This window comes from Anthonomus grandis, chromosome 8, assembly GCF_022605725.1.
Source record: "Anthonomus grandis grandis chromosome 8, icAntGran1.3, whole genome shotgun sequence".
Taxonomy (NCBI): Eukaryota; Metazoa; Arthropoda; class Insecta; order Coleoptera; family Curculionidae; genus Anthonomus; species Anthonomus grandis.
In genome coordinates, this window is record NC_065553.1 from 17,763,595 (window position 1) to 17,778,781 (window position 15,187).

A 15,187-nucleotide genomic window follows, 5' to 3' on the forward strand; every position below is an offset into this window, starting at 1 on the left:
CGAATAGTTTAGCGCATTAATGGAAGGTGGCGGATCTTATTCTTTTCATCGATACGATTACGGTGAATGCTCTTCCGAACTAGCTCACACCATTCCACTCAGAGCTATATCAAATGCAAGATCTACTCTATAGAAACAGATGCACGTGGAATATCGAGTACTGAGACACGCTCTTGAACATCGCTGTATTTTTATCGAGAAGTGTGTGGAATCAATTCTCAAAGCACTTTTTTACATCTTGCAAAATTTAAAAAAAAATGCAAAGAGATCTTCATAGGACTCGTGATACTGGAGTACCATAGGGTTTGACCTTTTGTATTGGGCATATTTCGTCAAAAAAAAAAGATAATGATGTCAGTTCTAAACCTGCAGTGCATAACGAGGTTGTTAGTCAAAAAATAACAGTCTGAAAAACTCTTGAATATGCTGGAAGTAGTATTCCTCCGAAGGTTATATATATAGTCATTATCCTATATTATTGAGGAATGGCACGGAGTTAGGACACTGCTCTTTAGTTACAGTAATACTTTACTTATATGTTACAGCATTATAATAAACGAAAATACTCCGCGACTTAATTTTCAGGCTGGCAAACTTGAAACTGTTTTGAATGATTAGTTTTTTTGTTTGCCAACTTTCTTATTATATATGACAGTAAAAGTAATAAAACAACATCTAACTATAATAATTTATATTATGTATATTAACAAGATTCTACCTATATGCTAGATAGTTCCACAAATTTGCTTAATTACATAGAGATAAAACGGATTCTTAAAAATAATCTATTCATTGTTTAAATCACAGTTAGAAAATACTATCTACGTTCTCATTAGTGTTTTATATCTTTTATTTATTTTGATTCCATATCCCTTGTACCTTTTGTTTCGTCCTTATATAAGTAGGGCCTATGCCATAAACATAATTAATTTTGATTTTTCAGCAACAGGTATTTCATATCTATCATATTGAAAATAATTCTTTCAAAAGCTTATCACATACACCGGCACGTGAAATGCCTTTTGCTTTTATAAAGACGCGTTTTAAACTATTTTCAACACCTATTAGGACGAAAAAAATTAATCAAACTTTTTATTTTCTAACCAACCTTATTAAAGCCTATTTCTATAAAATATAAAGAACTGTACACTAACAATGAGACAGAGTCTAATTAATATTTAAAATAATTTATTATAAATGGGTCCTTAAGTTTTATATTTCTACTAATATATACTATCTATCTTTTTTGAAAATATTGTTGGATAAGGCCTATTCTATATCACTAAAATACTTATTTAAAAATATGTTATTTTAAGTACATTTATGGTGAGTCAAAGTTGGGGATGTATATAGTAAAATATGTATTTAAAACTTAATAAATACTGCTTAAAGTTAGGCCAATTTAATCACTGGAAGCAAAAATACTTTAATATAGTAAAATAGAGCTTCTGGGAAAAATACTTATTTCATATTAGAAAAATAGGAAAAACTATTAGATAAGATATTTATCCTGGTAAGGGAGCTTCTGCATAGAAATCTGGTTCATCGTCGTCTGCATCCGGTTGGTCACCATCGAGCTGCAAAAGAAATAAGTGAAATTAGAAATTGGTGAAGGCGCAGGGTAAGTTGCAAGGAAAGCTTATAAAGGCTTTATTTAATTAAAACAACAAAAATTTAAGTATAAAGTTTAATTGCAGTGGTTCTTGTGTCTATGGAATATTCAGGAAGAATTTTTTAATATATTAGTTCATAGTGCCAATATACAATTATTACAATTAAGTTTCTTTAAATGAGAATCTGTAGGAAGAAACTTAACATTTTTCAAAGTCTATTTTTAGCAAACATAACATATTTAGATGTTTCTTTTAAGAAACTTCAAAATCGTAAGCAGAGACACGCGTTAGTAAGAAACTCACTCATGCCGCAATTATGTAAAGAGCTAAATTACGTAAGAAAAATACGATTTTGAAATGACTGAACGCAAAATAAAACGCTAATACAAATACACGGTTCATATACTTTTATCTTTATACACAGTGATGCAAAACATCAAAATAGAATTGTCGGCATTTTTTAAATTTCCTTATCCATAAAACGGTATTCGCCCGTCCTTTATATAAAAACAAATTTGCTTTAGGTGATAAGATTATTGATTTTTTTGAAACGCAGCCTAGACCCAACCTTAAGTAGTTATCATATTTATCGTAATAGTAATAGTATCGTTTAGTAGAAGTAAATATATTTCTTCTTAGTCATATCTTCATTCTCGAAGAGTTGTGACGTCATGTCTATGAACACTGATGGGTCGATTGTCTCCACTGTTGTCAATCTTCTGCTACTCTTATATTTGTCTGGAAGGCTTGCCCTGTAATTTCTTTAATTTGGTCTATCCACTGTGATGGGGATCTTCCTCTTGATCTTTTACCTTCTGCTTTGCCCTGCACGATAAGTTTTTCTAGATTGTCTTGGTCTCTCCTGGTAATGTGTCCGAAGTAACCCAGAATGCGGCGTCGGTAGCTGGAGGACAATCGATCGGTGATTCCTAATTCGTTTAATATCGACACATTGGTCAGGTGTGCAGTCCAGGGTATGCATCCTCCGCCAGCACCACATTTCAAAAGCATCTATTCGGTGCCTGTCGCTCGACTTTATTGTACAGGATTCGGAACCATACGAAAATATCGAAAACACTAGGGTATTTCTGGTTATGGATCTGTCTTTCCATATCTTGGCTAAGTTTGACATTGCTGTCATCGCTAATGCTATCCGCCTTCTTATTTCTGTTTCACACCCTCCCTTGCTGTTTATTAGGGACCCTAAGTAGATGAATTCATCTACTACTTCAATTCTATTTTGCAGATTTCTTAACTCTATGGTGTTACTCCTGTCAATGACCATTAACTTGGTCTTGTCTAGATTTATTTCGAGGCCTAGAGCTGGGCTTTCATTAGCGACCTGATCAATACCAGTAACCATCTCATCTTCATCTCTTGTTATTGTCGTCCTGAGTCGGCGTATCTGAGATTACATATCTTTCTACCATTGATTGACACACCTCCTTCAAAATTTTCCAGGGCTCGTCTTATTATGAATTCACCGTAGGCATTGAAGAGTCTCGGTGATAGGATATATCCTTGACGGACGCCTCTATGTACTTTAAAAATGTTTGATGTTTTATTGTCGAGACTAACTATGGCATTGTTATTTTCCTATAGGTTGGTTATTAGAGATATGAAATGCGGAGGGATTCCCATTTCTTTCAATACGTTCCAGAGACTACTCCATCGAACACAGTCGAAAGCCTTTTTGTAATCTATAAAGCACAAGAGCATGGGGGTATTGAACTCCCGGGCTTTCTCGATTAATTGGCGGATGTTGAATATTTGGTCCCTAGTCCCTCTTCTCTTAACGAAGCCTGCTTATTCTGGAGGAATTTGACTCTCTAGTAGTTTTGCAATCGTCTATCTATTATTTTAAGCAGGATTTTGCTGGCATGAGAGATATCGTTCGATAATTTTCGCATTTTTTGGTGGATCCCTTTTTGTGAATAGGTATAAATGCAGACGTTGTCCAGTCTTTAGGCCATTGACCACTTTGCCAGATCTTATTACATATATCATGTAGGATTTTGGTTTCCGGGTCTCCTAGTACTTTTATGAGCTCAGCACGAACTCCGTCTGTTCCTGGGGATTTGTTTAGCTTTAGGTTTTTTATAGCTTCTTTAATTTCAGACATAAGAATATTGGGCTCCATTTCAAATTGTGTGTTTTCTTTCTGTTGTTCGATCGCTATTTTGGTTTCTTCGGTGTATAATTCCTCACAATATTGTCTCCATAGTTCGATCACTTTTTCATCTTCCCATACTATCTTTCCGTCCTTGTCTTCAATTGTGAAAGTCTTTGGTTTAAATTTGCGTGTTATTTCCCTTACTTTTTGATACAAGTCTCTGGTGTCATGGGTGAGTTGATGTTCCTGTAGTGGTTTTTATCCTGTCTGCATTGTCTCTGTATCTTTTTATTTAACCTCTTGTACAGGTCGCAGTCTTCTCTCGTTAGGATGCCCTTCCTTTTCATTTCTTTTCGTTTGTTAACTGTTTCTATGGTCGCTTGTGTGATCCAGGGTTTGTTTGGCCGATTTATGGGGTTTTGTGTTAGTTGAAGGTGATCTGCTGTCGTCTTAATAACATTTTTCAATGCTTCCCATTCTTGGTCTGGGTCTTGTTTATTCATTATGTCATGTTTTTCGGCCTCCAATTTGTTTTGTATTTCTTCTTGAAATTGCCGTTTGGCTGTTTCCGTCATGTTGATCCTGTTGCGTTGGTGGTAGATTCTTTTTAGACGGAGCCTGAATTTCATTAGTAATAAATTACGATCTGAACCACAGACAGCTCCAGGGTACGTCTTGCAGTTAACGACGGAGGATTTCCAGCGAGATCTGACCATAATGTAGTCAATTTGATTTCTGCATCTATCTCCTGGTGATGTCCATGTGTATAGGCGTCTTTTATGATGTGCAAATAATGTGTTTGCGATAGTGAGATTTTTTTCTTGGCAGAATTGAAGCATTCGTTCACCTCGTTCGTTTCTTGTCCCTAAGCCGAACGAACCAAGTAAATATATACAAAACATACAAAAAATTGGAAATCTCTAATGGTCTCCTTCATACAATTCTGATGCACATTGCCACCATAATATAGCATGCAAGGTTAATTAAATTACTATTAGAAGAGGAGCAGGTGTCTAAGAATATTATTTGAATTATCACAATTTGCATGCATCGACTCGATTATATAACAAATAGATTCAAAATTTGTCCTAGAACTATAAAAAAATATATTGCAATTTAATTCTGTTATTTTATTCTAGTCAGCAAGAAAAAAAGGCCTCAAATGTTAAAAACAAAGGGGTAGTAGGTCTAAAAAAGGGTCTCAAAGTACAATTATATGTACTAGGTATAGAACCAAAAGTTGTCATAAAACCTTAAAAAATTATATGAAAATTAAATTTAAAAATAAAATTTGTAATGAGAAATATACGAGGGAATCATAAATCTGTCAAGTCGATCGACTTTAAAAACCAATTATTTTTAATAGTCCAGATGTGTGAGTATAAGGCCCGAGTTGCTGGGTTTCGATTTAACAGGGGAAATAATGTATCCAGTGCCGTAGCCATTGAGTGAGTTATGAGGGTACGTAAGATAGTAATATGATCTATAAAATATTTTGTTACTGATTTAAATTTTTCTTTATTCACTAATTGGTCTCTCCTGTTCTTATGCCTCCTTTTTTTGTAGAACCGTTTAAGGCAAATCCGTCATTATTGCTGACTATTGGCAACTATCATTAATATGATTTTAGTTATCGTTTTTTTACGATATGGACGAATTTCAGTTGGAAGCATTTAAACTTAAGAGTTTTTATTCACTCCCCAAAAGCCCGATTGAATTATTCCTTAATCCTCTCCATCCTCTAAAATGTTATGGCTACCTACGTCCCTGTTTATGCTACCTAATGTTTATTTTTGTTCCTCGTTAAAAATAATGCCAGCAAAAACAAGAAGTTCAAGCTTTCTTGGGTCTCTGGAATTTGGAATTTTCCGTATCTACTATTTTTAACTTTTTGTGCATTTTATAAACCGATTGTTAAACACAATCGAATAGGCGTAATATAGAAAAAAATAAATTAAATTTAACCTTGGTTGAGGTTGGTTGATTCATCAACATTGTTTAACCTTCTATGGTATTATTATGTTACTTATTTATGAATCAATAGATTTTTAAAGAACACGTTTTATTTGGTATTTTATTGGCAATTATTTTTGATGTACAAATTCGAAAGGTACCATTAAGGTTATTTTGGAAGGTTCTAAATATCTTTGAATATAACAGAAAGAAACTGTTTTTTTTTACATTATTCACGAACTTATAAGTATACCTGGACTGCCAATTCAAAGAAAAATAAATGACCACTACTAGGGGGCCGCCATTTTGCGTGATTGCGTCCTTTCGATGTTGGTCACTCTGACAAATTTTAGTTGTGCCAACTGTAGGGAAACAAAACAATTAAAGTTTTTGAGAGGTTATGTTTACAAAAATACAAAATAGAAAGTTACATTTAGTTAAGAATCTAAGATAGTTGCGTTAGATCTGTGATTTTTCTGGTACTTCTTTACAAGAATTTTGTTAAAATTTATAAAAGAAAATGAGACCAAGTTTCAATCAACTTGGAATAGATGTATGCACTTTAAAATATTTGTTTTATCATTCTGATAATTTTGAATCTTATAAATCCTAATAGCATGAAAATCATGATATTCATTTAAATTTTTGCTTGTATTTACTTAACAAATTCAGTTAAAAACGCTTATTTTCTTTCTATTTTTACTATTACGAGTTTTACTTTCCTTCCATGTACAGTGTTTCCACAATAATAGCTACAACCATCTATAAGAATCAAAATATAGATGATTTTATGCGGGTTTGTAATTATAAAGGGTTTATACAGTAAAAATATAATACTCCATCAACAAGTCAATATATTATTTTATTATAAACAACACAGACGGACAATTCAGAATAATTCGGTTTTGAGAAACTGAACCAAATACCTTTAAATAAAGATGGTGATACATTATAAACGTATTAACCCTGGAATACTATCGCTAATTCATGGGTTGCTTACTATTGCTACGTAAAATTTACGTATATATTAAAATACTTGAAACATTAAACTCTTAAAAGGATAGCCTAGCAGAAAATAAAAGGCTTGAAAAAATACTGTTTTTATAAATATATATTGAACATAAAATTTATAAACGTGGATAAAAAAGGTAGAAAAAAACTAAAAACATTACTGACATATTTTAATTTGAAGCTCCTCACAAATCGATTTTTTGCATTTGGGACAGTAGATAACTGTCATAGGTCTCTTAGCTGAAGGACAAGTTAAACAATTTTTTCTCTTTGGTTATCCTCTGCAATAGGTTCTATATATTTTTCTTGTTCAGTCATATATAAGTTTGTCTACATAATGGTTTTCCCCCTTGCCAAATAATATTCTGAAAATATATTACATACGAGTTAATACATGCCATGTTAATTATGTTATAAAAACAAAAACTCAAAGGTCATCGTCTAGTTTTACGGTTAGTATAACATATTTTGGCACATTTATTTAAAGGTATCAACTGACCCTTTAGTTGAGTTGTAAGTTTCTATAATATATGGCTTTTTTAAATCAGGTTTAATTTTTCCAATAGTGGTGTGCATTCTGGAAATAAGATTTACTGTTTTATTTTGCTTTGCTTTATATGAAACTAAAGTAGTTTTGTGACTATATACAAAAATTGTAGTTCCAACTTGTCGTTCATTTTTATTTTCTTTATTATTTGTAGTGGCAGATGGGCTTTATTCTTTCGAATAGTGCCTACTACCGTAAGACTAAATGACTTTGCTATAAACCGATCTACTAATGGCACAGACGTAAACCATATATCCATGGTACGTTTCTGTAATTCAATGAATAGGCTTCGTAAGCTGCTCCACAAAAAAAATCAACTAATGGTTTACCATATGTATTTGTTGATTTACCCAGATATGGTGAGGCGTTGATTAAATATTTCGTCGCCTCATCACAAAGCATTACAATTTTTAGACCATACTTTGACAGTTTATTTGAAATGTACATCCTGAAAGGACATTTTCCTCTAAACCCTACTAATTGTACGTGCCTCGTTTGTAACTTCTTTTACGCAGTCAGAAATTCAAAGCGTCCCTTGCTTGAAAAAGTTTTATTAAAGCCAAATCAGTCTTTTAAATCAGCAGAAAATATGTATGGACTCAAAAGCGATTTAAGTTCTACCAGATTTGTTTCAGATACAGTTTGTGATGCCACTTTATAATTTTTATTTTGTCTTATAATTTCCTGATTTGTGTAAAATAAGACATTGTTTAAAAGTGTATCAAGAAAAAATCACTGAAAGTGTGTAACTGGTTGTAGCAATTCCTTAGCCTTTTGTGTTGCATCTGGTCTCACATGATCAATATCTATAGATGGTATTTTTCCTCTCTTTTTAGGTTAAGTTTTCCACATTCAACCATTTTTGCCTAGTAAATTTTTAACCTGTGAATCAACTATGCAGTCTAGAGTGAGTAACTTCATCAGGCGTTACTAGGTTATCCTAAAATAGGCATTACAATATATGTGTATATATATTAAAAAGCAAAAAACAAACTTACCGAAGTACTTGGGGTAGACAACCTTGCTTGAACAATATTAGAGTTTTGACGTCTTTTGGAAATTTGAAAAGTACCCGGCTAACAAAAGGTTTCCTCAATGTCGTTCTTACCAGGAGCAAAATTAGGATCGGCTACGCTATCGTCAGAATCACTACCTAACCACACATCTGTTAAACTTTTTTGAGATATTTTTGGTAATCTAATACTGCTTATCACTATTACCACGTCAAAATTAGGTCCTAAATAAAATACGGTTAATACTATTGCTACGTAAAAAATACGTGTCGGCTTTAAGAAATTCGGCTTCAGCCAATACTGTAAATACACAGATCAAACTAGTTCAGGCGTGTCATACTCCTGATAGACCGCTCAAAGCACTACTGAGCGCTAAGGTGGGAGAAGGTAATAAAATTGTAGTGACACGCTAAATAGTGCTGTCCGCACGTAAATATTACGTACAATAGCATTCCAGGGTTAAATAAGGAGAAAGATACATCGCCTGTTCCAGACGATATACCCAAGCGTCGTTTACAAGTCGCCAAAAACTAGGCAATCCGCTATTACTCACACGTCAAACGTCAGCGTTGTCAACTTCATTATCATTATTTAATAAATTTTTTGTTGGCAACACTAAAAATTTTCAGAGTGACCAACATGAAAAAGGACACAACAACTATAAAAATGGTGGCCACCATGCAGTGGTCATTTTTGGGTATCGTGGCCATATGCATTAGCAGTCCAGGTATATTTATAAGTTCGTGACATCATTGGATATGTCATTACTGTATATCAAAGTCAGTCTCATCAAAATCTGAATGGAGAAAATCTTAGTTTCGCTTTTCAGAAACCATAATCAACTTTATTATTTAAAACTTTTCTGTATTTTTTTATTACCATTTGGTCTAATAAACACCATAACGATCTTCTATTTTAACTTACATGTCAGTTTTGTCAAGACTCTAGCTCATTATCAAACAAACAAACCCACTGCTGGTTCCTAGTTTTGCTGGAAAGGATTTGACTTACACACTTTCATCTCCTTTGTACCATATCGCTAATTTGATATTGAGAACTGGAGTGAACAGTTAGACAAAAAGTCTCAATCAGCATGGATGCTTCTCTAGTATGTTATTAATTTTCACTCTTTTTCTCATGAAGTTTGTAACGATATAAATAAAAGAGATCAACTAGATGCTGTTGACTTTGACACCTGACCAAATTGATCATTATATATTACTATAAAAACTCCCTAATCTTTTCAGATTTTCGCAAATTCTGGTGAAATTGCTCCACTAATATCTTTTTGATCGAAGACAATTGATGAATTGAAATCACACAGGTTCATTCTAGCTTCTGGTGTACCTCAGGGTTCTAATGTTAGACCACCTTTTTTAACCTATTTATTAATGATCTTGTAGAAATTAATTATTTTCATTGTCTTGTTATCATTGGTATTTTTACAACAAGTACTATACTCTACCGTATATATGTACCGTTTTTCATTAACCCTACCCTTACCCCCCCACCCACCCCATACAACTTACCAGTAAGAAATTGTTTTCAAAAATCATTGTTTTACAAAATAATGCGCATAAATAACAGCTGGTTTCAATATCATCAAATATAAAAAGAAGAGAGACGCTACTAAAACGTGTTTTATCAGCTAAGGTGACGGTAGTAACTTTAAAAAATAGATTGTAAGGTGATAATTGCCTTTTTTAAAATAATAAAGAAAAGATGCTAAATTTTCAGATTTTGCAACTGCCTGGAAGATGTAAATTATGATTTAAGCCCAGGAACTCATAACCTGGGCTTAAATATGAAAAAAAGAAGAGGAAGAATTACGTAATTCGTCCAGGCAGTTGATACTGCGTTTTTTCAACCCTATGGAGCTCTAAAATCTCAATTTGCATGAAATGTATCTTTTCAGCCGTTCTTCTGTGATAGTCATGATTTTTAGTCCATAAGTTGTCAATGAAAAGATAAAGCTTTACTAAATTTACTTTCTCTTCAAGTTTATTGGTATATCTTTAAGTATACATCCCATCTTTCGAAATGCAGCCCACGTTAGTGCAATTCTTCTTTAGAATTTTCCTTTCATATTCTCGCACTTCTCGACTTTTTCTACTTATCCATCTCTCTGTTTTGACTTTATCTGTTATTAAATCTTCATTGATTTTGATTGTGCTCATATATATCTTTAATAATAAGAATGTATCGAGAGTAGTGACAGCAATGAATAATCTGGAATTATTCATTGCTGTTATAAACGCCCATTTCTCAACTGTGTCAAACGCCTTCTGATAATCAACAAATGCCTAATGTAGCAGAATATTATAATCTGGGATCATCTCAATGAATGTTTGTATAATGTGTAAGTGGTCCACTATACTATATCATATTCTGAATCCAGCCTGTTCATTTGACTGGTAACCGTCTAGTTTTTGTGTTAACCTGTTAGTAATAATTCTTGTTCGAAGTTTATATAAACGTAAAAGCAGGCTAACATGTCCATAGTTTTGCATGTTTTCAAAAACTTGAATCTATCGTCCCTTCCGGTCTATTATAAGTCACAAAAATCAGCGTGGATGAATTCAGACCTGTTTTAAGAGTGATTTAATTTAGTGCTTGTCCCAAGAGTTAAAAAACATTTAAAAAGTGTTAACTTGCCTATCAAAGCAGTTCTAGTATTAGATAATGCTCCAACCCATCCTCATGACTGCGATGTAGATGACATAAAATTAGTTTATCTTCCTCCTAATGTGACAAGCTTAGTGCAACCAATGGACCAAGGAGTGATCGAAAGTTTAAAAAGACGATACAGGCGTAAACTTATTTCTGAAATTCTGCAACACTCGGAGAGTGAAGACAAAGGTCTTTTAGAAGTCATCAAAAAGATCAATATCAAGGACGTTATCTATATGTTAGCTACAGCATTTCAAGAAATGCCCTCTTCAACGTTTATTAAATCTTGGAGAAAACTTTGGCCAGATGTTGAGAATCTAGTTGCGATCTCGAATATTGCAGGGACTGAAGAAGAAGAAAACAAATCCACTCTACAAGACCTTCAAAAGTTAACGGGTAACGAAGCATTGCAACCAGAAGATGTGGAAAATTGAATGATAAGTTGTGACGATCACCTTGAAAATTAATTTTTGAATGATGAAGAAATCATAGATTTAGCAACCAAAGAACCAGAGGAATATGATGAGAGTAGTGACATTGAAGAGGAAAAAACTTCTCATGAAGGAGCCAAAAATGTAATGGAATTTGCATTAAAATACATTGAGCAGCAACATGAGTCAATAGCATTAGACGTTTTGGTGATTAGAAAATGAAGGGATATCGCATTCAGAAATTCACTAAAGGTTAAAAAACAGAAGAAAATCACAGACTTTTTCAAGAAATAATTACATATTAAACTTACATACATATGTATATTTGTTGATGTAGCACCTTCATGTATGTAAATATGAAATACACAATTATATAAAGAATATTTTTCCATTATTTTATATTTATTATGTTCATATATATGTGTAATACTCTCTTCAATATATATACATATGTACATAACATTGATAATGAACATAATATAATATGTATTATGTACACATATATAAGTACACTTCAGATTAACCGGCCAGGTATGCAGTCCCGAGGTGACCGGTTAAGAGGAATTATACTGTACTAACAATACCTAACCAGAAATCAGACCACAATAAAAAATACTTAAACTAGATTTGCATTTGATGTCTCATGCCTAATTTAGAGTTCACATATATTTTTTTTAATTAGTATTCAAAACAATCTACGTTTGCATATATGAATCGAAGAAAAAGGTATACAGTTAGGTGCCCGAAAGCGTGCTAGAATGTCTTATGTAACCATAAATCGCTACTTCCGGTCTTCCTAAATTATCTGCCTGACTTCTTTTGATTCGTTTTTAACATACTTATAGCGATATTTTTAGGCTAGATATATAGGCTGCCTTAAAATTCAGATTTAAAATATGAACATTTCACTTAGGGTATTCTCAAATACAATTATATCTTTCTCTCTTCACTCATGAAATTAAACAAAGAAAACAGAGGCCTTCCGTCAAATGCAAGAAAAAGTAATATATTATAAATTAGTAAGGTTATTTTATGCTATTACTATTACTACTAACGATTGAATAACCTTAAATCGGTTATAAACAATAAATAGTTTTTTTTAATGGTTCGCCAAAATATAACACGTCACTTTGTCATATTTCCAGCACCACCCTATTTCCTAAAATTTGACCTTCAATTATATTAAATCATAGTGTTGATGCTAATGGTCTTGAACCAAAAATTCCATCACCAACATATATTTTATATCTCGAAAGACCAATCCGCTTATACTTAAAAAAATACTTAATACAGGTATGGGACTGCGTATAAAGTAAAATAAAATTTATTGAAATATTCAATCTTACCGCTCTAAGTTCCCTCTGTGAAAATACCCTGGACAATTGGTGTCTTAGGGGGACCATCATGATCAAGAAAAACGGGAATGCTAGGGACGCCTTTGTTGATTTAACGATCCATAAGATAATCAGACACATCAGCTGAATAGTGGTGAAAATGTGCATCTTGACGGTGCGCACCTGAAACATAAGCGTGATATCAAATATATAAAAAAAAATTAAAACCGCATTGATTCCTTTAATAGCGTTAAATTGCGCGGAAAAGAATTTATATTATAGGTGCATTATCTTGGTAATGTAATTTAATTCAGTGCATATACTCCCTAAAGGAATTGTTGTAAAAACCGGGGTCTTTGATGATCCATTTAGCCGCCTATAGTAGCCATTTTTAGAACAACGTGAATATAATCGACATTCTGTTCGTTTAAATTTCACTTATTTTCAAGACTATCTGAGAAAATTGTTAAGAATAAAAGGATTCCACAAACAGATATTTTGTTTCTGGAAAATTGGCTTATTATGATGAATTTTTCATTTGTGACTATAGCAAACAATAGTAGGGTGCGACAAATAAGCAAGTCAATTAGATTATTAAGAAAAATAGTGATTCATCATAAAAATGTGTTGGTAATTATCGTATGCTTAGTCATATAAAAGATCAATGAGTTTCAATGTTCATGTTCTCCGGAAATATTCGGACTTATTTTAACTATTAACGACATTTTAACAAGCATTGGTTGATATCAAGATTTTTTGAATTCGAGGATTTTTTAGAATAATAAATTTAAATTTACTGTCTAAACTGTTAATAAATTTAAATTTGTTTTTTGTATCTTTTAAAGGGCATCCCTGTATGGTCTCCACTGTATGGCCAATTTGTTTTGTACCACCCGTTAAGTCAGTTTCGATAGAAAATTTATATTTTCCAACTTTCCTTCCATTTTAAAAGTTATACTCGCTGTATATTGAAATTGCGCAAGGGATACTTCTGTTTTAAAGAATTTGCGTAACTATTATTTTAGATATTTGTTAAACAGTTGCTCATATTTAATGAAAATACCACTATTAAAAACCAAGAAAATTAGACAAAAATAATTTGAACTTTTATTTATTTTCAGTCTTTTGACCTTCGTAAAGATGTATTGATACTATTTTAGGTATGGGTTTGATTTGTTGTTAGCATACGTTTCTATCCTGGGCTAGATGTGTTATTTCTTTTAGTTTCTCAGTCCCACTTATTAAAGACTGTCCTTTGGGACTTTTTTCCTCAACTTTTCCATCTAGCACGAGCTTTCCCATCTCACCTATTCATCTAGCTTTATGACCGAAGTACTATACAGATGCTTTTATAATTTGGTTTCGTAGATGCTTCTTTTTATTTTTAGTTCTTGTACACCAAAGGTGTTTGCTTTGTGTTCCACCTATGACACTCTTAAGATTCGTCTGAACACCGAAAATTTTAAGTCTTCAATTCTTTTTCTATCTGTTTTCTTTAGTGTCCATATGTTAACAGAGTAAAGAGCAATTGGGAAAATCAAGAAATTGGTCAGCATTACACTCACTGTTTTTGTAATGGTTTAATCTCTCCATATTTAAATGAGCTTAGTTCTTGGTGATGGCCTTTGCCAATCATCTCTTTATTGCCTCTGAACAGCCTGCAGCTCTGGTTATCAACGATCCCAGGTATACAAACTTGTCCATCACATCATATATCGCTCCATTTTTTATATTAAACGTGCTACTGGATCATTACTTTGGTTTTTGTTTTGTTAATTTTCAATTATTGGCGTTATTGGGTAGTGTCTTTTAATTAAAAGTATCAGATCCTTGGGATCATTTTATCCAGAGAAGTGATCAGCACACAGAGACTAACGCTTTTGTATAATCTACCAAGCACATATATATAATTTTGTTAAAGTTGTGTTACCTCGCTTTTTAATAATCTGTCAGGAATTGCGACAAAAACTTTATATACAGGAATCTTGAAAAGTTAATCGTTTTCATGTTACAGGGTGTTTTATAATTCCTGTCGAAGATGGTTTTTTGTTAATATTTTCGAAACGCCTGGTCGTTATTTTTCGAATTTTTTATCATATTCTACTGTTATTGTTACTAACTGATTTTATGACATTTTATGCTAAAATGTATACAGGGTCGATTATAATTTAGTGGTCAGCAAAGAAAAAAATTTCATCACCTTTTTTCTGGTTACCTTTTTTATGTAAATATGTTGGTTCTTTTTAATTTTACTATCCAAATAATTAAAAGGTAACCAGAAAGAAAGTTATGGCATTTTTATCTTTGCTGACTACTAATTTTAAACGACCCTGTATAGGGGAGAATGGTCCACAATCAGACAAAACATGCAATTTTGAAATTCCCGCCGCAAGTTTGACGTTTTTCGTTCGGACAGTGCGGTTATACACGCCGATGTGGTAAACAAAGTTTAAATGCTGTTCCCCTGGTGTTGTGCATTTTTTAATAAAAAATCGTTTTTCA

General features: G+C 32.7%; 1 protein-coding gene across 2 annotated transcripts in view; it reads right to left on the bottom strand.

Annotated features, from left to right (window-relative positions):
* Nucleotides 1-676: 676 nt before the first annotated feature.
* Nucleotides 677-15,187, bottom strand: part of LOC126739889 (band 3 anion transport protein) — a 124,949-nt gene continuing 110,438 nt past the window's right edge. For both annotated transcript variants that reach the window (XM_050445710.1, XM_050445711.1), the window contains 2 exons: nt 12,698-12,868; nt 677-1,577 (listed from right to left, as the gene is read on the bottom strand). In XM_050445710.1, coding sequence (XP_050301667.1) covers nt 1,506-1,577; nt 12,698-12,868 — 243 coding nt within the window. In that variant the 3' untranslated portion in view covers nt 677-1,505. The remainder of the gene's footprint in view (nt 1,578-12,697; nt 12,869-15,187) is intronic.